Here is a 23,911-nt window from a genome sequence, read left to right as displayed (position 1 = left end):
TAATAAGGAAAAGTAAAATTATAATATAGAAGAAGAAAAAAGAAAGAAGTATAAAAGAGAAGAAAAGGAGAAAAAAGTGTGTGTGTGTGTGTGTAGGATAACAGTAAATCACTCATTGTTAGACTAATATTTTACAAACAGATTCTTAAATTAAAACACAGAGAACTACATACAAAGCTACCTACAAAACCACAAATAAATACTTCCGCCAATACCACAGCAGTTCATTGTTCTTAGTAAAGATAGTTTCCTGTATTTCCATTGGTTCCTCATCTTAGTATCAGGACACTATTGCTTTTGCAGTGTTATTCTAGGCACAACCAGATCTTAGGTGCTAAACCTTAATTCATCAGGTAGTTGTTTAAATGATCCCATTCTTTCTTAACTATTGTATTAGATTTGTGTCTTAATACATCTGTTAGCTTCATGAGTTCCAAGTACTCGGTCAGCTTGCATAACCATTCTTTTTTGGTGGGTATATGATTTTCTTTCCAATATTTAGCCACCAAGACCCTTGCCACCAATGTCGCATAAAGGGATATTGATTGTCATGATTCCCAAAAGGAATGCTTCCACTTTTTTGCAGAGTGTGATTTTCAATAACTTTTTTATTTCCTCATAAGTCATGTCCCAGAATTTTTTTTATCTCTGGGCACGACCACCACATGTGATAAAAAGTTCCTATTTGGTTTTTACACCTCCAACAATTATTGTTGTGAGATTTGTTTATTTTAGTCAACTTAACAGGGGTTAGATACCACCTGTATTTCATTTTCATGAAATTTTCCCTTATTAAGTAGCAGGCCGTAAGTTTTAAGTATTTTGTCCAGAGCGCTTTCCATTTCTCCAATTCAATCATATAGGTCTCGGTCCCATTTTCTCATAACATCTTTAATGTTTATATATTTATAAATAGAACCATGTTCAATATGGCTTATGACAAAGAAAACATGGAGACATCTCAACATCAACCTTTGCAAGAACCATTTCTTAATAACATAATGAAATGACAACATAATAGCAAATATAACAATGTATAAAGAAACAACTTTTCAGTTCTATAAATATAACAAGATTATAATAACAACTTTGCACTTCCTGGTAGTAGCAAAAATAAGGGAGCTTAGCAGGTTTCCCTTGGTCCTAGAAAACCTTCCATAGTGTTGCTGACAGTCGCTCTTCTGAAGCAGCTTCTTGAAAGGCTTTCAAAGGCAGGGGGCAAGGTAGCTGAAAAAACACCTCCCATGATGCACCTATTACTTTGGGAACAGTTGCATAGAAAGTAGATCAGAATCTACTGGCAGATCCCAGGGTGATTTGCTGTAGATTGGCAATGGTTTCCAACTCCCTTAACAACAAAATGACTTTTCCAGCCTAAATTGGGCTGTTGAAATGAGGAAAGCTAAAATCAGTAGTGAAAGGACTGTAAGCTCAGTTCAGTTCTGGAGCTGAAAAACAAATTCCTAGGCTCAGAATGTGCTCAGAGGCACCGACTTCCTTAATTCTAACAGGATGCCTTCTGTCCTTGGTTCTGGTTGATAGATCTCGGGGTTATAGTAGATCCGACACGCTTGAAATCTGTCCACCTGACCTTGAGATGTAGTTCTGTCAAAAATATGGGAAAGTTGTGGGGTAATAACAACAACAACAACAACAACAACAACAACAACAATAATAATAATAATAAACAAACAGTCCTCTCCCCCACACTTTCACAGGCCATAGATTATTTCATAGCCATAGGCCTGGGTAAAGAGGAATGTATCAGGAAAGGGCATTCCACAACTGAGGAGCCACCACAGAAAAGGCCTGTTCTCTTGTTGCTGCCCTCTCTGGGATGGGGGACATAGAGAAGGGCCTCGCATGACAAGCACAGGGTCCAGGTCAGTTTATATGGGGAGAGGCGATCCTGGAGGTATTGAGGTCCTGAGCTGTGTAAGGCTTGGACGGGTTAATCTACATCAATTTCTGTGGAACCAATCCCATGAATGGGTGTAATAGAAATGAACACTATGGAAGAGTGGGAGGAGGCAGGGAATCTCAGGTCCAGCTCAGGAGTAGGGTATATGCGCCCCTCTAGGGCGTTCTGGGATGCAGGTGGTGCTGTGGATTAAACCACAGAGCCTAGGGCTTGCCGATCAGAGGGTCGGCAGTTTGAATCCCTGCGACGGGGTGAACTCTGGTTGCTCAGTCCCTGCTCCTGCCAACCTAGCAGTTCGAAAGCACATCAAAGTGCAAGTAGATAAATAGGTACCGCTCCAGCAGGAAGGTGAACGGTGTTTCCGTGCACTGCTCTGGTTTGCCAGAAGCGGCTTAGTCATGCTGGCCACATGACCCGGAAGCTGTATGCTGGCTCCCTCGGCCAATAAAGCAAGATGAGCGCCGCAACCCCAGAGTCGGCCATGACTGGACCTAATGGTCAGGGGTCCCTTTACCTTTAGGGCTTTCTATCTGGCCCTTGAAATTCCTTCCTGGCCACATCCCTCAGGGGTCCTACTTCACATCTTGAGCATTTTTTTGCCAGCTGGAATGTGTCCATGAACTTTTGCTTCTCTGGTTGGAGGATAGTGTGTATGTGACTGTAGAAACTAGCTTAATGTACAAAGATAGACGTACACATATTGTTTTGCCTCTTGCATATGACCCTCAAAAGATTGCCCAGAAGAAATCTGCTGGATGAAACCAAAGGTCCACCATCATCCTGTTTCTCACAGCAGACACCCGCATGTGTCTGAGAAGCCTTCTCCCAGTTCTGTTCCCCAGGAACTGCAATTCAGAGCCATGGTGCCCACAACCCGTAGCCATTGATAAAACATATCCTCCCTGAATTTGCCTATTCTCCCCTTAAAGCCATCACCACCCCTTGCAGAGGGGAATTTCATACTTTAACTATGGACTGAGAAATCCCTCATGAGCATAAGGCTCTTCCTGGCAGAGGTGGGCCATACCATGGGCGTTCCTGTTTAAGCCTCTACTTCAGATTGTATAGCATCTCTCTTAACATCCCAGGAGAGGGCAGCAGAGCTTCGTGTTAGCTCTGGAGTTATGGAGCTTTTCTTTGGAGAACAGTTGATTGCTAATGCTTTTGCATTCTGGTGCCCAGCTCTCATTTCGGAAGGCCTGAGGTCTCCTTGTGCTTTGGCCTGTAGTTCCTTGCACCCTTTATAACGTGATGCTCATATTTTGCCATCCTGGGACCTTTGGGCAGGCTAATTTCAAAGGGCACTGCTCCAGTTTTGAACACATGTGTCATTGCATGATCCTGGTTGCTTGTGTCAATGGGAGATTTTCCTTTAACGCTAATAAGTGTGTGTTTGTGTGTGATTTTTAATGGCACTGTGGCTTGGAAGGAAATTATTAAGCCTCTCCTCCGTTATGAATGAAAAGGACCATCACTGCCCCATGCCTGCTATGATGCATTTAGCACTGTGCTGCACCCTGGGGGAGGGGGCATTCAAAAGAGGGGTGTTCCATATGTTCAACGCAGTGCTATTTTTCTAGAAAATAAGGTGCTAGAACTCCGCATGAACACGTCCCTTGTTCTCTTATAATGGCAATGGCGCCCACCCAAGAGGTGCCGGAACTGAGTTCCAGCTTAGAAAATGTCCTGGCCCATGGACCCAGACCTGACTGATGGTCTGTTAGGGACCTGCGTCTGTTAGGAACCAACATGTATGGGGAGGGCCACAACCCAGTGGCAGAGCTTCTGCCTTGCATTCTGAAGTTCCTTGGTTCCATCCCGAGCATCTTCAGGTAGGGCTGGGAACATTCCCTGTCTGAAACCCTGGAGAGCCACTTATAATACAGAGCAAGATGGGCTAATACTCTGACTTGCTATGAAGGCAGCTTCCCATGTTCCTAACCCTTTAAAAGGGCTTGTTGCACCAGGGACGTGGGTGGTGCTGTGGGTTAAACCACAGAGCCTAGGACTTGCCGATCAGAAGGTCTGCGGTTCGAATCCCCACGACAGGGTGAGCTCCTGTTGCTCGGTCCCTGCTCCTGCCAACCTAGCAGTTCGAAAGCACGTCAAAGTGCAAGTAGATAAATAGGTACCACTCCAGCGGGAAGGTAAACTGCATTTCCGGGCGCTGCTCTGGTTTGTGGCTTAGTCATGCTGGCCACATGACCTGGAAGCTGTATGCCGGCTCCCTCAGCCAATAAAGCGAGATGAGCGCTGCAACCCCAGAGTCGGTCACGACTGGACCTAATGGTCAGGGGTCCCTTTACCTTTACCATTTGGGCACCAGCCCCTGCCTTCATCTATTCCTCCCTCTCCCCCTGCCATGGCACCGTCTGCTAGGCCAGCTTCATGCGCCAAGCATGTACGAGGAGCTCTGAGCCACAGTTTCTCTCTCCTTTGATCCTCGCTGAACAGTGGCATTGAAATCGTTTAAATAAATAAAGTCAGGACTGGGAAGCATGAGGGACTGAGCTTGTACACATCGCCTAGCAATTGCCCGCACCTCCTTAGGGGATGCCTGCCCCGTTCCAAGATGTTTGGCTTTCGAGGGCTCCCAGAGCTAGAGATAAGACTATTAGTCTGAGCCTGAACTGTGTGTTTATGGCTGGCTCTGGTGGTAAATCTCTGCTCTCTCCCGGATGTGTGTCTGAGCTTTGCTTGCATTGTTTTTATTAAGGGAGCCTCGTTGCCAGATGAGCCTCCAGCCGGCAAGCTGGCTCTCGAGGACAGAGACTTCTTCTTTGAAGCCCCTTTCAAAAGCTTAATGAGGCAGTGGGACTGCCGAGGACGCCTCTCCTTGCAAACTGTGTGCTCGGCCTCCACCGCACCCTCTCCCTGGTGCCCCATGCCCATAAATCCTTCTCAGTTATTCATGAGGCAGGGTCTGCAAGGAAGAGGCTATGTGGGTAAATTGGACATTGTGGAGGGGGGACAAGAGAGGAATCGGAGGGTTTCTGTCAAAGTATGGGTTACGACAGGGTTTTTTTGTTGCATAAACAGCTGCCTGGCCTGGAAGCCATTATTATTATTATTATTATTATTATTATTATTATTATTATTTCACTTGTATACCACCCTCTATCAAAAGATCCCAGGGCGGTGTACAACATTAAAAATACATTACAGGGCATCAATGATAAAAAACATAATAATAAAAGCATGATAAAAAGCATACTGACTAATGCTAAAGTAGTCTAATACTAAAAATAGTCACTACAAACAACCACCCAGAGTGGCTGTGGAAACCCAACCAGATGGGTGGGGTATAAATAATAATAATAATAATTAATAATAATAATAATAATAATAATAATAGTCCTCTCCCCCACACTTTCACAGGCCACAGATTATTTCATAGCCATAGGCCTGCGTAAAGAGGAGCCACAACTGAGGAGCCACCACAGAAAAGACCTGTTCTCTTGTTGCTGCCCTCTCTGGGATGGGGGACATAGAGAAGGGCCTCACATGACAAGCACAGGGTCCAGGTCAGTTTATATGGGGAGAGGCGATCCTGGAGGTGTTGAGGTCCTGAGCTGTGTAAGGCCAGCTTATATCTTCAACTCAGGCCCTGCCGCGCTATACATTCAAAGCAGTACCATACCACTTTAAACAGTCGTGGGTTCCCCCCAAAGGATACTGGGTACTGTAGTTTGATATGGGTACCAAGAGTTGTTTGGAAGACCCCTGTTCCACTCAGAGAGCTACAGTTGCCATAGTGGTTTAACAGTCAATCAGTCTTCCTTGGGATCTAGGGACGTGGGTGGTGCTGTGGTATAAACTACTGAGCCTCTTGGGCTTGCCGATCAGAAGGTCGGTAGTTCTAATCCCCGCGACAGGTTGAGTTCCCGTTGCTCTGTCCCAGCTTCTGCCAACCTAGTAGTTCGAAAGCATACCAGCACAAGTAGATCAATAGGTACCGCTGCAGCAGGAAGGTAAACAGCATTTCCGTGCGCTCCGGCTTCCGTCCTGGTGCTCTTTTGAACCAGAAGCTGTTTAGTCATGCTGGGCACATGACCCAGAAAGCTGCTTGCACACAAACGCTGACTCCCTCAGCCTGAAAGCGAGATGAGCACCGCAAACTCATAGTCGCCTTTGACTGGAGTAAACCGTTCAGGGGTCCTTTACCTTTTTTAAAAAACCTTACCTGAGGAACTCTGGGAATTGTAGTTGTGTAAGAGGAATAGGGGTCTCCTAGAAACTGTCAGCTCCCTTAAGAAACTACAGTTCCCACGATTCCTAGGATGTATGTGTGTCTTGACTGTTTAAAGTGGTAAGGTACTGTTTTAAATGTATGTGTAGTTGGGGACCCTAGAATCTGCAAGTGATGAAGCCTCTCGTCGATTATACCAGTTTTCAGGTTGCAGGTGGGAGCTTGCTTGTTTTGAAGATTCCTCCCTAAGTGGTGGCGGGTGGGCAGAGATGCCCCCACACAGAAAAGGACCAGGTTGGGAATGAAAGCTAAACCGAACCCTTGTCCCCAGTCCGCCCATTTTCAAGATCAATATTTTACATTACGTGGGGGAGGTATATGATTCATGCAATTTGCCCCAAGCCCATCTCCCCACTGGACTCTACAATCACTGGCCGCAGCATCGCCCAATGTTACAGTCCAGGGAGAACCGAAATATAACAAGATGCCAAAAGTTAGTTCTCTGATTGCTAGCAGTGTAGAGTTCATACATACCACTTAAAGTCTGGTTTTAAAAGCTTGCCTTCTGCTGTTGGTGAGCAAGTGTGAAAGACAAGAATGTGGTTTTAAATGTGTTTCTTTTCAGTGTTCAGATCGCTTAATGGCATGGGGCTATTTCAATTACATTTCAACCTTCTTGGTTTTTTGTGGGGGGGGGGGTTTTGTGTGAGGTGGTGGTGGGGAGGTTTAGTCACCTGTAAACTAATTTGTTCTGATGTGCATTTTTTTTGGCTCCTGCTGCTGTTCTTCCCCATAGAGTTGTACAGATTTGGAAATAGCTTTTTCACAGTTTAATTTAAGCTCAGTGGTAGGGCCCTTGCTTTGCATGCAAAAGGTCCCGAGCTTAATCTTTGGGATCTGCCAGTTGGGGTAAAAAAATAGTTGCATTTGAAGCTAGTGCTGGTCACTGTTGACAATGCAGAGAGAGATGGACAAATGGTCTGAATAGAGTTGGCCCTACCATTAGGCAGAGTGAGCCAATCTCCTCTGGTGGCAGATTCTGGGGCGAAGCATTCCCCTCTATCGGAAGACAGAGCTATTTGTGTCACACTGATTGACCTGCACCCGCTAAACTAGCCTGCTGCCCTTGGGTGGAACAGGTGGCACCATCTTGTCCCTTTGCATAAGGCAGCAAAATGTCTTGAGCCGGCTTTGGACCTGATTCAATATAAGGCGACTTCCTATGTTCTTGTCCAACTTGAGATGTGGTGGGAAAACCTCATCAGTTTAACCAGCGCTCGGCAAGGTTTACCTTGCCTGGGATGGTTCACTCCAGTGGAGATCCCTCCATGGGCCAGACTGCGCATGTGCAGATGTGATTTCCAGCTCCGCGGAAGTGAGTCCCCGTGCTGTGCTGCGCCGGTTTAGTACAGCACGTGGAGACTCGCCGAGTGGGCAGCTCAGTTCGGGGGTGGCTCGGGGGCTGGTTAAACGACCCCTGTGGGCCGCTTGTGGCCCATGGGCCTTAGGTTGCCAACCCCTGACTTTAACCCATCTAGTTTTCCTTTGCCATTCAGTGCCACTCCTGTCGGGTGGAATTAATAAGGCTTTCCCTTGACCTTGGGAAGAACAGATGAGGAGGCAGCGAAGACAATGATAACAGGTTAAGCCTGAAGGCTTCTTGTGGAATTACAGGACACTGTGAGTCCGCCTCTGAGGTAGGGGAGAGGCAGAATCTCTTCTGCCCCGAGTGGGGCGGTTGCTGTGGCAATTCAAGGAGGAATAGCATGACTTGTGGGTGGTGGCAACACATTGATCCAAGAAGATTTCTGAGCAACAAATAAAGTGTTTCAAATGCACCTGTGCTTGGGGGACCTTCTCATGTGAGATGAGAAGAGCATAATATGAGCTCTGCTAGAGGAGACCAAAGGCCCATCTAGTTCCAGATGTCTGTGGGTAGCTCATAAGAAGGACCAGACTGCAACAGCACTTTCCCTGTGTGTGATTCCCAGCAACTGGAACCTGATTCCTTTCAGCTAGGTGCTAGGTGCTGTACAGAACGCAAATGTTTATTCTTGACACAATATGTCTTGGAGGTGAGGTCAATAATGTGGGAAACTGATGTGACTGAGGAGTGTGTGTGTGTGTGTGTGTGTGTGTGAGAGAGAGAGAGAGAGAGAGAGAGAGAGAGAGAGTGCAGCAAAAAAATAAATTGATAATAAATTGTAGCATGGACTCCTTCTCTCTCTCCTGCCCTCCTCATGCGTCTATGAATAACATTAGCAGAACTCACAAACAAATGTCGACCTGGACACCCTCTTTGCTGCTGTGACCTGTGAAAAAAACAGCGAAATTTGAGGGAGCGTTCCTGTTGGTTGTGATAGGCGTTGGGTAGCATTATTGCTTTAATCTCCTTTCCACATCCCTGCAGCTCAGGAAACTAAGTGCCTGATCAATTTGTCCATAGAGATCCTGTCAGGCAGTTAATGTTTATCTTGGTCTTTTTTCCCTTTTCCTTTCCCCCTGATGGACACATTAAGTTTTCCCTAATCTGAATTGGATCTGGCTGTCATATGCAAGGCTTGGGGGATGCTGCCTAATGAGACTTTCAAGGAGAACATTATTTCTAGTTTCCTATAAGAGGGCCAATGATGCAATTCTGCTGATGGCCTTGCTTCTGCCAGAGAGAGAGAGGGGGAGAGATTGCTCTTTTCTTCCCCATATTGGATGCAAGGACCGTAGAGCCTATATAAGCACAATATAGCTCCTAAGATGACAATGCCAAATGCACACTTCTGCTCAAATTAGGGATGGGATGGCTCCATTGGTACCAGTTTGCAATAAATCAGGTGGATCTAGATTTATTGCCAGACAAGAACCAGTTCCTAGGCTCAGAGGAACCCAGTTATTTTATTCTAGTATGTCTTTTGAGCTTGGTAAATCTTGGTAAAGTATGTCTTTTGAGCTTGGTAAATATTGAGGTTCTAGTAAAAAGCGAAGTAGATCCCAAAAGCCTGAAAACTACCCACCCCTGCCCTAACCCATGAGAATTGCACTAATTTAAAACATGAAACAAGGAATTGTCATGGTTTAATTATTATTATTATTATTATTATTATTATTATTATTATTATTATTATTATTATTTTATTAAATTTGTATACTGCCCTATACCAACAGGTCTCAGGATGGTTCACAAGACATAATCACAATGTAAAAACACAAAAGACATAATCAAAACAAAAACAACCTAATAACCCCCAGGGTGAAACATGATTTTGGCTATTTGAGGAGTCTACCTCCATGGATCTGAAAAGTGTTGTGGGGTTGTGGGCTGAGTCAGAAATGACTAACCGTTTCTTTTCCTTGTGTTCCTCCACAGGGGAGATGAAAAAGGTGCTGAAAACGTACAGCTCCCCAAAGTTCTCAAAATGCAGTGCCTCGCAGAACGGCGCCCGTTTGTTGCCTCCTCCTCCTCCCGTCCCTCCGGGTTTTCAAGCTCCCCAAGATTACAGCACCCAGCCAGTGTAAGAGCAGATCTGAAATGCCTTTGTGATTTACCATAGAGTCCCTCCAGACATCCTTTTCATTTTGCATACATGATTATTTGCGCTTTTGGTGCTCTTGGGGTGGCCGCATGCAATTCTGCTTCTGATACTGTTGGTGCCTGCAAAAGTTTTGAGGAGGCCACACAGCTTCGCTTCCAATCCATGCATATCCAGTAACTTCTTGCTGAAGCCCTGTTTAGTACCACAGATGCTCTGGTTAATTTTTTTACTTGCCCCTGGCAGCAACAACGTGGCAGCGTTGGAGAAGCATAGTAGAACAACCTAAAGCAAAATAAATCCACTGCTAAGGCCCCATCTGCATTATACAATTAGAGCAGTATCATGCCACTTTAAATACTTGTGGCTTCCACCAAGGAATCCTGGAACCTGTAGTCTGTTAAGGATGCTGGGAGTTGTTAGGAGACTGCTATTCCCCTGCTACACAAGAGAGGGGGTGTCTGTGCAGCCCTAGCTACTTGCATAATGTTTTGTTTGGGTCCCGAACTTGCTATTTGAGATCCTAAGTTCACACGGTGCCATTTGATTTGCTCACAATCCCATCAGTGCTTTTCTCTTTCTGTAATTGCAGATGCAGGGAGGGATTTGATTTTATCAAGTCCACAGAAAGGAAAGAGGGGACTTTTAATCCTTCCTTGTAAAGGTAAAGGTAAAGGTACCCCTGCCCATACGGGCCAGTCTTGACAGACTCTGGGGTTGTGCGCCCATCTCACTCAAGAGGCCAGGGGCCAGCGCTGTCCGGAGACACTTCCGGGTCACGTGGCCAGTGTGACAAAGCTGCATCTGGCGAGCCAGAGCCACACACGGAAACGCCGTTTACCTTCCCGCTGGTAAGCGGTCCCTATTTATCTACTTGCGCCCGGAGGTGCTTTCGAACTGCTAGGTTGGCAGGCGCTGGGACCGAGCAGCAGGAGCGCACCCCGCCGCAGGGATTCGAACCGCCGACCTTTCGATCGGCAAGTCCTAGGCGCTGAGGCTTTAACCCACAGCGCCACCTGCGTCCCCTATCCTTCCTTGTAGCAGCCCCAATAGAGACCCCCTGTGCTGCAGTTCAGTCTAGAAAAAAGGACAAAGCTCCCATTGGAACCCATTGGAGCTCCGCCCCCCCAAAAAAATCCTATCTGTAGCATAAGGGAGTGGAGCCTAAACTTCCCATCTTGTGCACTAATGTCCTGATAAAAAAGAGGGTATCTCTACCTGTAAATGAATAAAGAAAAGTTAAAAAAAAATGCTAACAAGAGATGCAATTAGCATCAAGTACAGTTATGTATGGGTGGCGCTGTGGGTTAAACCACAGAGCCTAGAACTTGCCGATCAGAAGGTCGGCTGTTCGAATCCCCGCAACGGGGTGAGCTCCTGTTGCTTGGTCCCTGCTCCTGCCAACCTAGCAGTTTGAAAGCACGTCAAAGTGCGAGTAGATAAATAGGTACGGCTCCGGTGGGAAGGTAAACGGCGTTTCCGTGCACTGCTCTGGTTCGCCAGAAGCGGCTTAGTCATGCTGGCCACATGACTCAGAAGCTGTACGCCGGCTCCCTCGGCCAATAAAGTGAGATGAGCGCCGCAACCCTAGAGTCGGCCACGAGTGGACCTAATGGTCAGAGTTCCCTTTACAGTTATGCCCTGAGCTCACAAGACTGTGACTTACACAACTCCCTGTAGTGATGGAGCCTGGGTAGGCTCTGCCTGACTCCAGGAATTCCTTCCTGTATCTGTGCACCTTTTGATGGGTAGTGCATTTCAGCTGTTTCAAGATCCGCTCCATGCTGACTCATCTTCCAGTGCCACCAGGTGCTTCAGATAAATTTCCCAGTCCCCGCCCCCTGGCACCGAGAAAGGGAGCCTACCTGCTTTTGCCTACTATCCTCAGGCACTGGTATGATGGATCATCTTTGCTGGTGGTTCTGGTGGGAATGAATTCCAGCCATACTTTCTACCTACTTGGCACTTAAAAAGCTACAAATCATGCTGAGAATCCATGCTTTGCTGGAAGAGAGAGTTTTCCACTTAATAGAGCAGGCCTCTCTGAACAAGTGCCCAGCTATTTAAGTAAATGGACAATTATCATTCCAGGAACGTAAATCAATCCATTAGGGCAATATCAGCTGACTCTGTCCTTTTCGCTGCCCGCTGAATCCCACATTTATGAAGAGAAAACGTTGTCCTTGGATCTGTGCATGAACTAATATCGGTGTCATTCTAAATTTATGGGCAATTACACCATAATTGGCCGCTCTATTGGAAATACATTTGGTTGTAGAGGAGATCGGGGCAGGTTTTGCAGGAGAGAAGAGGCTACAAATACGTTTCATGCGCTGCCTCATATCACTACTGGCATGTGCCACATGCTCAAGTCGAATAAGTGCTTTTCCTCCTAGTGATGGGAGGACCGTAATGGCAGCCTTCGGACAGGGCTGGGAAACCTTGCCCGTTTCCCCATTTCCTGAAACCCTGGAAAGCAGCTGCCAGTGTAGGCAATGCTGAGGTTGAGGGACCAATGGTCTGCAGCTTCCTAGGTTCTTAGTGGTGATCCTTGACTATTTAGCTATCAGGAGCTGAGGAAGATACTTCTGCTTCTAGGCCATGTTTTCCGTAGCTGGTTAAGAACAAGATCCTAGTGTCCATGGTTGGCATCTGCATTGCTTCTTTATTTAACTCAGGGTAGGGAACATTTTTCATACCCTCCAACGTTTCTGAAATGAAAATAGGGGCATCCTATTCCATACCCTCCCAACATTTCCCCAATGAAATGGGGACATCGTGTTCCATACCCCCCAACTTTTCTCCAATAAAAATAGGGACATCCTATTTCATATCCTCCAATGTTTCTCCAATGAAAATAGGGACGTCCTATGCCATACCCTCCAACATTTATTTCTCCAATAAAAATAGGGACATCCTATTCCATACCCTCCAACATTTCTCCAATGAAATAAGGACATCCTATTCCATACCCTCCAATGTTTCTCCATTGAAAATAGGGACACTCTATTTCATATCTTCCGACATTTCCCCAATGAAAATGGGGCCATCCTGTTCCATATCCTCCAACATTTATCCAGTGAAATAGGGGCATCCTGTTCCACACACCCCAACGTTTCTCCAATAAAAATAGGGACATCCTATTCCATACCCTCCAATGTTTCTCCAGTGAAAATAGGGACATCCTATTCCATACCCTCCAATGTTTCTCCAATGAAAATAGGGACATCCTATTCCATACCCTCCAATGTTTCTCCAATGAAAATAGGGACACCCTATTTCATATCCTCCAACATTTCCCCAATGAAAATGGGGCCATCCTATTTTGTTCAGCCTCCTAGGCTCCCCATGCCAGTGGTGGGCACAGCCAGAGAGAAAAATGGGTGGAGCAGCAAATGCAAGTCTTACCTTGGTGTGATTGGCTACATTCTCAAGCACGTGAATATTCAGAGGCATCTATATCCAGATACCCCATAACCACATCAGGCAAGCAGGAGGCATTAGTCTAGTTCAGGCATGTCCAAAGTCCATTTTGGGGGCCTAATGCGGCCCGCCGGTCAGTTTAATCAGCCCCGTGGCAATTTATTTCCTGGGGTAAAATCCTAAAACAACAACAACAACAAATCCCCCCCCCAAAATCAACAACTTTGGTCGGCCCTTTGGCCAGCCCTCACGGCCCTTCACTTCATCAAATCTGGCCCTCTTTGAAAAAAGTTTGGACACCACTGGTCTAGTTCAAGGACTCATTCCAGCCAGTGAAAAGCACTCAAGGAGGACTCAAAGCAGACCTGGTGAGGGTTGTGACCTGATGAAAACCCTGACAGTCAGACATCCCAGCCTAGGGTTATCCACCCTTTGCTCACAGCGAATTGCCCCTTACAGCAGAGTCAAGTTTGTTTTTTAACCCACCTGTTGGAAATGTATGCATGTAACCACATTTCCCTTGCTGTTCAGTTAATTCAGATGTTCTGGTAATGAAACAAAGAGCAACTTAATGGCTTTATAAAGGTAAAGGTAAAGGTACCCCTGCCCGTACGGGCCAGTCTTGACAGACTCTGGGGTTGTGCGCCCATCTCACTTAAGAGGCCAGGGGCCAGCGCTGTCCGGAGACACTTCCGGGTCACGTGGCCAGCGTGACATCGCTGCTCTGGCGAGCCAGAGCCGCACATGGAAACGCCGTTTACCTTCCCGCTGGTAAGCGGTCCCTATTTATCTACTTGCACCCGGAGGTGCTTTCGAACTGCTAGGTTGGCAGGCGCTGGGACCGAGCAGCGGGAGCGCACCCCGCCGCAGGGATTCGAACCGCTGACCTTTCGATCGGAAAGTCCTAGGCGCTGAGGCTTTAACCCACGGCGCCACCTGCGTCCACCTGCATACCTGTTGGAAATGTATGCATGTAACCACATTTCCCTTGCTGTTCAGTTAATTCAGATGTTCTCGTAATGAAACAAAGAGCAACTTAATGGCTTTATAGGAGTCCTTAAATGGCTCCTAAGAGGACAGCCTTTGTCGTACAAAGGGGAAACACAGGGGAAACACAGTTGGCCAGAGTTCTGCTTCTGGGAGTTGCAGGGAGATTAAGAACTTCTGTAAAGAACTGCTGGCATGCCAACAGCATACAAATGGACTACTTAACGCAGGAGCAAGTACTACCAAAGCAGATTCAGCATTGGTTAATCTTCTTCCTTTTTTAAAAAGCATTTGAAACAGGCCACAGCCTCTTGCATCCCCCCAAAGCTTTGTGCTCTGACTTCCAGAGCTGAAAGTCTTGTGACTGGCTCTGAGGGAAGCGATAATGAGTATGAATGAATGAACAGATAGATGTTGAATTGAACAAAGAGCCCATGACTGGTCAATGAGAGGGAGGCACCTTTTGGCAGAGTGCCTTTGACCTTGACAAAGAGGCACTGGGGTTTGAAATAACCTCACAAATAACCCTCCAAATTGCTTGATGACTTTCGCCTTTATCAGAATGTACTCTTAGTAGCACATTAAGCCAATTTACGTTAAATCAGACCACTGGTTTATCTAGTCCAAAATGGTTGAGTATCTACTCCAAGGGGTAGCCAACATGGTGTCTTCCATGTGTGGTTGGATTCCAGCTCCCATCATCCCTGACCATTGACCAAGCAGGCTAGGCAGTGGTGGCCAGTTCCCTTTTAGGACTGGTACAGTAGCCAACAGAAGGTCAAGGCAACCACAGGCAGAGCTCACACATTCGTGTCTCCATCCTGCTCTCTGCTGAGTTCTCCAAGGGACACACTGAGATGGAGGAGGAGGAGGCTGACGGCCAGGCCCAGTTGTAAGTAAGAAGGCAGGAGGACTTGGAGGAATCAAGTCCAAGGTTGGTGGGGCCATGCCCCATCTGCCTTAATGGGCCAGCTTTCACTGCAGTCAGGGTTAATGGGAGTCCAGCAACCTCTAGAGGGCATCACACCAGCTCCCAAGAGTCTCCCTCGTCCAGCAGCATCTATCTAATGTGGAGTAGGGCTTTCTAGCAGTAGTATTTAATGTTAACATGTACTATTCAGGTCCACCCCCCCAACCCCAGACGGTGGAGTGTTAGAGGCATATGTGGATATTATGGATTTTCAATGAGAATTCTGTAAGTAGAGCTGTCAGTGGGGATGGAAGGAGCTGTAAATTTTGCTTCTCTCAGGTTCTCATTTTCTCAGTCTCAAATGCAGTTCTCCACATTTCTGCAGCAATTAAAAAAAAATTCTCATGGAAAGCCACCTGCATTTTAGTGTGAATTTATCCTGATGAACACTTTTTCTTTGTACAGTGTTACCTCGGGTTACATATGCTTCAGTTTACAGATGCTTCAGGTTACAGACTCTGCTAACCCAGAAATAGTACCTCGGCTTAAGAACTTTGCTTCAGGATGAGAACAGAAATCATGCTCCAGTGGTGCAGCAGCAGCGGGAGGCCCCATTAGCTAAAGTGGTGCTTCAGGTTAAGAATAGTTTCAGGTTAAGAACGGACCTTCGGAACAAATTAAGTACTTAACCCGAGGTACCACTGTATGCAGTTTTGACTAATGTGTACATATTTCCCTCCAATATAAGGCACTTGTGCATGTCATTTTCACTAAGATATTCATTGTTATGCATGATTTCCTCTAGTATATACATTTTTGCAAACATTGTTTGGGTAACTGCATTGCAAAATTCACATAGGTGTGAATTTTGGAGGATGGCTGCGTTTTGGTTTGTGAAAATGTTTTGGAAAATGTGAAGTTGATAGATTCACCATTGGGTTAAATTTCTCCCTCACCCCTAGCTGTCAATGTGGGTTGCCCTGAATCCAGATCTCATAAAACTCACTGAAAGACTGTTGAAAGCCTCATTCTTTTTCCTTTTCAGTAGACAGGGAGGGGGCAGAACCAGATGTGTGTACAAGCAGAAATCAAAGGGAGAAAGCCAGCAGTTTTGAGAGGAATGGCAGAGACATAGATACAGCTGAGTTGCCTTCTGCAGGAACCCTCTCGTGCTGTTAACCTAAATATAAGATGGGCAAACAGTACATGTTGCTCAAGCTGTATATATGTTTAAATAAACTATGTCTCACAACATATCAGCCAGGTTTGCTGGATCAGGCCAAAGGACCATCTAGTCCAGCATCCTATTCCTACAGTGGCCAATCTATAGGCGCCAACTCTATAGGGCTGAGGTGTCTTCAGCCCCCTCAATGTCAAAATGCTGATGAATTTTCACGAGGACTTTTTTTAAAAAAATAAAATTGTAAACTGATGTGAAAAACTGAATTTAATATTGGAAAAAGGAGAATCCAAGAGAAACTGGGGGAAAACAACAGATTCTTCATGCTCCCAGCATCCCTATTTGTGCTAGAGGCATGCTGATGCGTGCAAGTTCACCCTTTTGCAAGTGGTAGCTTGGAACATCGTACAGAGGCTGAGCAATTTCCTCCTCCCTCCCCCTTTTCACTGCCTCCTCCTGTCTCACACCTTGTCAAAGTAGGAGAAAGTGGATCCAAAACGCAGGTGGCAGGTGGCAGACTCCATCCATTTACATGCAAGATGTGAGTGCTGTCACTAGCTGAGCAGAGGCGGGGGTGGTGTAGGAGCGGGACTGAGGAATTGTTCTGTAAGTGATGGAGGAGCGCTCTGCACGGAAATGGGCTCGGTTCATTTATTGAAACCACTCCAACATCCTGGCAGAGGTGTGAGAGATGGACACGACCCGGAGAGTCACTTAGAAACCTGGCGCTGTGCCAGAGGAGTGAGCTCCCCAGACATAGGCTGCCTTTGCGTGCTGGGCAAACTGCAAACAGCCATAATCTAGACTGCTGTACTGGGATGTGGGCAGAGGTGGGCAGCACTTGCCTGCAAATGTTTTGGGCTTCCGTCAGTGTTGCCCAGAGGTAGGACCTGGATCTGACTGGTGGGTCAAATTGTTATCCTCTACACACCTCAGGGGTCAAGCTGCCCATCTACCAATTGTCTGACATCACAATGATATCAAGTGTCCGCAGTGATGTCAAGTGCCTTGCAGAATGCTTTGCAAAGAGCTTTACAACACCTGGCAGTCTGGCAGTCAGCTGGTCGCTGGGCCCTGCAAAGCCCATTGCAACATGTTCCATGAGGCCCGACTATCATCTGGAGCTCTTTGCAAGGGACTTGGCAAGACCCAATGATCAGCCGAATCCCTCTGCACGGGGCAGCAGTGCCTGCAACTCCACCTTTGATGGGTCCAGACCTTTACCTGCCCCACATCTGATCTCATGGACTGGCTGGATGTAGAGGAGTGGTGGGAGGCACCAGCTGGGGAACCTCCAAGGGAACCCCCAGGGGAAGAAGGCTCAGAGCCAGGGGATTGGTAGTGGGATGGTGATGCATGGGCAGAGAGACAAGAGGGAGCAGACTGGAAGGAGGAGGTGTCGGACATTGAAGAGGCAACAGGGTTCAGTGAGCAGGAAGAGGCTGTGGCAGAGAACAGTCCAGAATCAGAGGCAGGAGAGGAGGGGGGCCAGGAGACAGAGGTGAGACAGGCTGCTGAAGAAGCCAGGGAGTCCCCCGCTCCTGCTGAAACCAGCTTACCTCCTCCCTGGTCTTCTACAACACAGAGAGGAATGAAGAGAGTGGAGCGATGATAGACAGCAGGGCTTTAGGCTGCTGGGGAAGGAACCTGGGGAGGAGCCTTAGAGAGCAGTGGGAAGATGGGGACCTTCAGTCCTTGCAGCCGCCTCATTGGGCAAGGCCTACTGGGAAGGGTTGCTGTGACCTCTAGACCTGAGCTGTTTTGTTTTTTTTTTTGAATAACTTTACAGACATGAGATGCTTTATTGTTTTATTGCTGGCCTATGCCTGATTCCAGCTCCTGACACCTGATGTCATAGTTGCTTGGCTGAATTGTCCTCCTGGGCCAGAGGTTCCTCACCCCTGATGTTCCCCCAACCCATTGGTTTTGCCAGGCATGTCTGCAGTTGAGAAGCCATCTTCAGAGGCTTCAGAGCAGTTGAGAAGGGAGATGTCATTGTGGCACACTGACTGGCCATTTAAGATTTTGCTTCTAGTTCCTGGTGTTGGAATTGTCATGCAAACCCAGCATATTTTGTTTGGGGGCATAGTCTGAAGAGGGCATATGATGCAGTGACCTTGCTGAAGATAGGCAGGTCTAGAACCTCTGCCCAAATAAAGTGGTGGAAGTTGGGATTATGGGATAGGGCAGATTGGAAAGAACCCGGAGAAACAATGATTTCCCCTGGGAAATAACTCACAGATCTTTTCTGAACTTCTCAGGTTTCAGAACATGCTGCCTGTACATAGTCTTGCCATTCTCTCCTGGTCCGTTGCCAAAGGGCCTCACCAAATATCCCTTTGGTGCAACACCAGATTTATGACACCAGAGCTAGAAGAAATTTGAATCCACCTGCAGAAGGTTGCTTCAACCCTGTCCCTCCACATGTCCCTGTTGTGATGAGCAGGAAAGGGTGATCTCCTGCTTGATTTAGAATAGGATCAGGAATGGAGGATAGAGATGACACTTCTGTTTTTTTAGCGGGTCAACCAGGAACCATTCCTCTAAGCAGCACAACCGAATAGCCTCTTGCTTCCAAGTGTGCTTATATTGTAGACAGACCAATGATGAAGATGAACTATTGTATAGCTTCAGATAATCATATATTTGCACCAAAGCCTGCATCTGGGGCATGATGGGAATGCAACCAAGGGATGGCTGTTTTCTGACATTTTTCATAGCTTTTACACCAGGCTGAAAACAAGAGATAGAAAAGTTCATGGTTGGAGACACTCATAGCACACCTGCTATTATTTCTGTGCTTGAACAGGTGTACCTGCACTTGCTACCTGGATCCTCCCATGGACTTGGTCCTTCAGCAACAAGACAAAGATTCCCTGCCGGCAACCAGCGAGTCCCTGGGAGAAAGCCATACCTTCCCCACACTGCCCTACAGCCGTCTTTCTGCAGCCTCAATCTCTGTATCTCTCAATGATGATGGGGAGACAGTTCTGACCCCTGAGGAGGTGGCTGAATACCTAGAGCTTAGCGAGGATGCAGAGCATCAAAGGTAAGAGCAACGCAGCCCACACAATGTAGCATCTCAAGGACAATGTAGATGGTGGCTCTGCTCCTAGTCCGTCGTTCTCTCCTTTCTCCTCCTACCCTAACATTAGCTGTTGCAAGAGACGCAAGCATCCCTCTGAATACCCCAAAGAGGAAAATTAACAGCCCGGTCCTCATCACACATACTCAAAAGCTTGCTTTGGTGGGATTTATTTCCAAGTCTGCCAGTTGATGACAGCACTCGTTGGCTCCTTCCCTTGACCTCATTGTCCCTGACCAATGCAGTGTAATGTAATGTATTGACTAAGGTGTCAATGCCCCCACAGGCATGATGAATCCACTGACCTTTGGTAAGTCATTGTCTCTTAATTTGCGGTCCCTTCCTTCTGGCTACTCTGCCAAGCTATTGTGAACGTGATGGAGTTGATCTCCAGGAAGCACTGTGGAGTCTTAGAAAGAACTACAGTATAGCCATGTTGCAAGAGACTCCACTCCATTTTTCCATTTGGTTTTCCATCTCCTGCTCCAATATCCTGTTAGTGTTCAGTGGCCTCCTCATTGGGCTGTTTTAGAGAGACCCCACCCAAGACCCTCCTCTTCAAAATACTTTTTGTACTTCTGCAAACCTTGTGATTCCTCTGACTACTGACCCCTTTCTCCCGTGTGTGGGTGCTGCCATTTTGGCTACTGAAGCAACGGCACTCACACCCTGAACATTGGAAAGAGAGGGAATGGCGAGAACATGGTAAGCATGTTATGAGGAACATTGTTTCAGATTACAATTTTGTGCATTATCTTGTGGTTTTCAAGAAGCTAAACTGAGCACCAAGTAATGGCCCTCAGAGTCTGAACACTGGAAACAGAAGGAAAGCTACGTTATTACTATATGCTATTGCCTAGTGGTGCAATTTTAAGGTTAATAGTTCTTGTTTGTTGGTCCTCTGTGTGCTAATAACTTTGAAAGGCTTATTCTTTTACTTACATTAGCTGTTTGAGCTGTTAAAGAGTTGACCTCTCTGCTCCACTTTGAAATAGTATGTCCATAATCAGATTTCAGGATGCATAACTTGCCTGCTCTAATGTCCAATTAAGCCAGTTTTTCTGTTCTGGATCAGAGCAAAGGTCAGTCTAATTCAGCAGTTTGTCTCGCACAGTGCTCAGCCAGAAGTCTTTGGGAAGGACGCAAACAGAGCACAAGGGTGATGGCAATGATGGTGCAGTGGTTACTTTGTCTATTTTTGGTTACATGGATTAACCAGCGTTAATAGACCAGAATGGGAGCTAATGGTTCAGAAATGGTCCCTGATAGTTTGGGGTAGCTCTGTTTTTGAATGAGACACCCAGCAGAGCTCAGAGAAGGTGACACACATGCAGCTAAGAGAAGAGGGTGGATGTGTTATGTATGTAAGAAGCTGCAGTTCGCAGTTTTGCAGTTGAAATGTGAAAGAGAAAGAGATGAGAGTGTTACCCAGAGGCAGCTGAAACGAGGGGTGCAATCTTGAGGAGTTGGTCCAATTCCTTGCTTGGGTATCTTCTGCCTTGTAGCAGCACCTGCCGTTTGTCGCCACTTACAATTTGTTTGCACATTTTAAGCAAGGCAAAAATTATACAGACACCTCAAGTCTCCAGTGATCTCTCCAGGGCAATGGTTCTCAAAGTGTGCGGTGCACAACATTGTTGTGGTGGGAGAGGATGGCAATTGTGATGGGAAGGCTCAAGGAAATTCAAAGGAACATCTCAGTACATATTGCAGAATAGATACCTTTTCAAAACGAGAGCAAGAACATCAAGTGTAAGGGAATGATTTGTGTTCTTATGTAGCTGCGTTGCTTTATACTTTTTTGAGGTCCCATGATCAGATTATAAAGTACTTCTGTTCAATGTTATAAATCAAGCATTGCTAGGAGTTGTTTATTTTTGTTTTCCAGTGTATTTCTTATATAAAAAAGAATTGGTGTGGCATGAGCACACTTTTATTCTGGAAGTGTGGCCCAGAGAAAAAAGTTTGAGAACCGCTCTAGGGCCCAAAAATTTGAAATCCTGAATTTTTAGAGTGGCAAGGAGGGCAAAAGTGGAACCTGAAACGAGGGGGATGATTTTAGAAGAGCAGTAAAATTGGAAGAAAAGTTCAGGGGTGGGTTTGCTGCTTTCCTTCTTTCTCTTCCTCTCTCCTCCTCCCTTCAAAGAAAGCACAGTGTCTCTGAAACCCCAATTCAAACCACAGTGCTTGGATTATTGCACAAATATGCTGCTTGTTTCAACCAGCTTCTATGTTGGTTTCTGTTTTGTCTTCCAGCTAAGCCTAATAGCCCCAGGGAGGTGGGCCCCTGCACATTCCCTGAAAACATGTAAAGGTGGTTCATGAATGCTACATGTGCTTTTCTGCAAAGGAGAAAATCTCAGTTCCACATTGCACGGATGTTCTTCTGACATGGAAGAGACTTCTGCATCTCTCTGCATGGGATGTGCACAAGTTCCTCTTTGGAACAGTATCTGGAGGAAGCGGGGGAGTAATTTGAATATCCAATTCATGGCAGAGCCTTAAAGTACTTTGCCATAAATGACTTGGGCAGATAAATGCTTTCTTAGGGCAAAATCCATTGCCTATTTCACCCATCCTTTGATGATGGGAGACCAAAAACACAAAACTATATTTTTATTTATTGCTATTCATATGAAATACCGTATTTTTTGCTCTATGAGACTCACTTTTTCTCTCCTAAAAAGTAAGGGGAAATGTGTGTGCTTCTTAAGGAGCGAATGCAGGCTGTGCAGCTATCCCAGAAGCCAGAACAGCAAGAGGGATCGCTGCACAGTGATCCCTCTTGCTGTTCTGGCTTCTGAGATTCAGAATATTTTGTTTGTTTTCCTCCTCCAAAAACTAGGTGCGTCTTATGGTCTGGCGCATCTTATAGAGCGAAAAATACGGTTTTTTAAACTCACTCTTCATTGAGTATTTTTTATCCCAGAGTGGGCAACAATGGAAAAAAGCAATAAGGTTACAAGGGAGTAGACAAAAATACAAAATCCTTTAAAAAAAAAACAAAAACTAAAAAACAGATCCAGGAAATAACAGCAAATCAATAGTTCCACTATAAGACAAACCAAATAATTGAAGTTTGCAATTTAACCAAATACCTGAATATTCAGCATTCACAGGAACTACCTTTGCCTGCCCGCACTAAGAAATTCTCTCCCCAAGTTCTACAGAGGTGGTCTGGCCCTGTGCAGGGTTACTACCCCATTGCACTGCTTGGCACAACATCCAGATATGATGGATGCACAAGCCACTCGCACTCCCTGATTTGCTTTGATGCCTTTGGTTTGAAGGTCCGTGTCACGCAGCCCAAGCTGGCTCTGCTCTCCCACTTGCCCCAGGGTGGGTTGAAGGACCTTCTGGGCATGCGGCCCCTTTCCCCACCCTGGTCTTGTGGGAACTGCACTTAACAGGAAGCCTCCAGCTCCATCCTTCTGCCAGCCGAAGCCTCGCTGACTGCAATTAGCTAATGCGCTGTAACTGCTGCCTCTGCAGTTTGGGGACGGCTCTCCCCGCAAGACCGACTCCTTACACTTTTGTAATTGGGGCTGGGACATGGAGTTGCTGATTTTACGGGAAGCTCATTGATCCCACTCAGATAATTACAGCTCCATTTGGAGCCTAGGCGGGACAACTGCCTGCCAGCTTAAGACATGTTTAACAAGCCTCAGCCAGTCTGGCTTGCCAGCTGCCTGGCCTCCCTGCTCCAAGCCACATCTCCTCCTCAGGGGCGGGGAATGGCGTATACACTCTGCTTCCCTGGTATGATGGAGAGTCTAGTGTTGTTGTAGTGCAAAGTGTAAGAGGTTGCCTTAAAGGTAAAGGATCCCTGACAGTTAAGTCCAGTCGTGGCCGACTCTGGGGTTGCAGCGCTCATCTTGTTTTATTGGCCAAGGGAGCCAGCATGACTAAGTGACTTCTGGCAAACCAGAGCAGTGCACAGAAATGCTGTTAACTTTCCCACCAGACTGGTACCTATTTATCTACTTGCACTTTGACGTGCTTTCAAACTGCTAGGTTGGCAGGAGCTGGGACTGAGCAACGGGAGCTCACCCCGTCGCAGGGATTTGAACTGCCGACCTACCGATTGGCAAGTCCTAGGCTCAATGGTTTAGACCACAGCACCGCCCACATCCCTAAGAAGTTGCCTTAAAGGTAAAGGTAAAGAGATCCCTGACCATTAGGTCCAGTCATGACTGACTCTGGGGTTGCGGCGCTCATCTCGCTTTAATCACTGAGGGAGCCGGCGTACAGCTTCTGGGTCATGTGGCCAGCATGACTAAGCCGCTTCTAGCGAACCAGAGCAGCGCATGGAAATGCCGTTTACCTTCCCGCTGGAGTGGTACCTATTTATCTACTTGCACTTTGATGTGCTTTCGAACTGCTAGGTTGGCAGGAGCAGGGACCGAGCAACGGGAGCTCACCCCGTCATGAGGATTTGAACTGCTGACCTTCCAGTCAACAAGCCCTAGGCTCAGTGGTTTAGACCACAGTGCCACCCACGTCCCTAAGAAGTTGCCTTATACGTGGTCAAATCTTTGGCCCCTTCTCCATTGCCTGGCTCCTCTAACTGGGAGCACATCTCCAGAGTCTTGGTCAGTCTGCTGTCTGAGTCTCTCAAGTAGGACGTTGAACCTGAGATCATGTATGTGCACAGCATATTTTTTGCTGTTGAACTATAGCAGAGAAACTCAG

The 23,911-nt window shown here is 46.6% G+C and overlaps 1 protein-coding gene across 2 annotated transcripts in view; it reads left to right on the top strand.

Annotated features, from left to right (window-relative positions):
* The window catches only part of ROBO4 (roundabout guidance receptor 4), a 99,554-nt gene that overhangs the window by 58,168 nt on the left and 17,475 nt on the right, over window positions 1-23,911 (top strand). For both annotated transcript variants that reach the window (XM_079954937.1, XM_079954936.1), the window contains exons 16-17: window positions 9,472-9,616; window positions 18,944-19,183. In XM_079954937.1, coding sequence (XP_079811063.1) covers window positions 9,472-9,616; window positions 18,944-19,183 — 385 coding nt within the window. The remainder of the gene's footprint in view (window positions 1-9,471; window positions 9,617-18,943; window positions 19,184-23,911) is intronic.

The sequence above is a fragment of the Podarcis cretensis genome (assembly GCF_951804945.1).
Source record: "Podarcis cretensis genome assembly, chromosome: 15".
In the NCBI taxonomy this organism is placed as follows: Eukaryota; Metazoa; Chordata; class Lepidosauria; order Squamata; family Lacertidae; genus Podarcis; species Podarcis cretensis.
The sequence above is the reverse complement of the archived record's forward strand: the minus strand, read 5'-3'. Positions and strand labels throughout refer to the sequence as shown.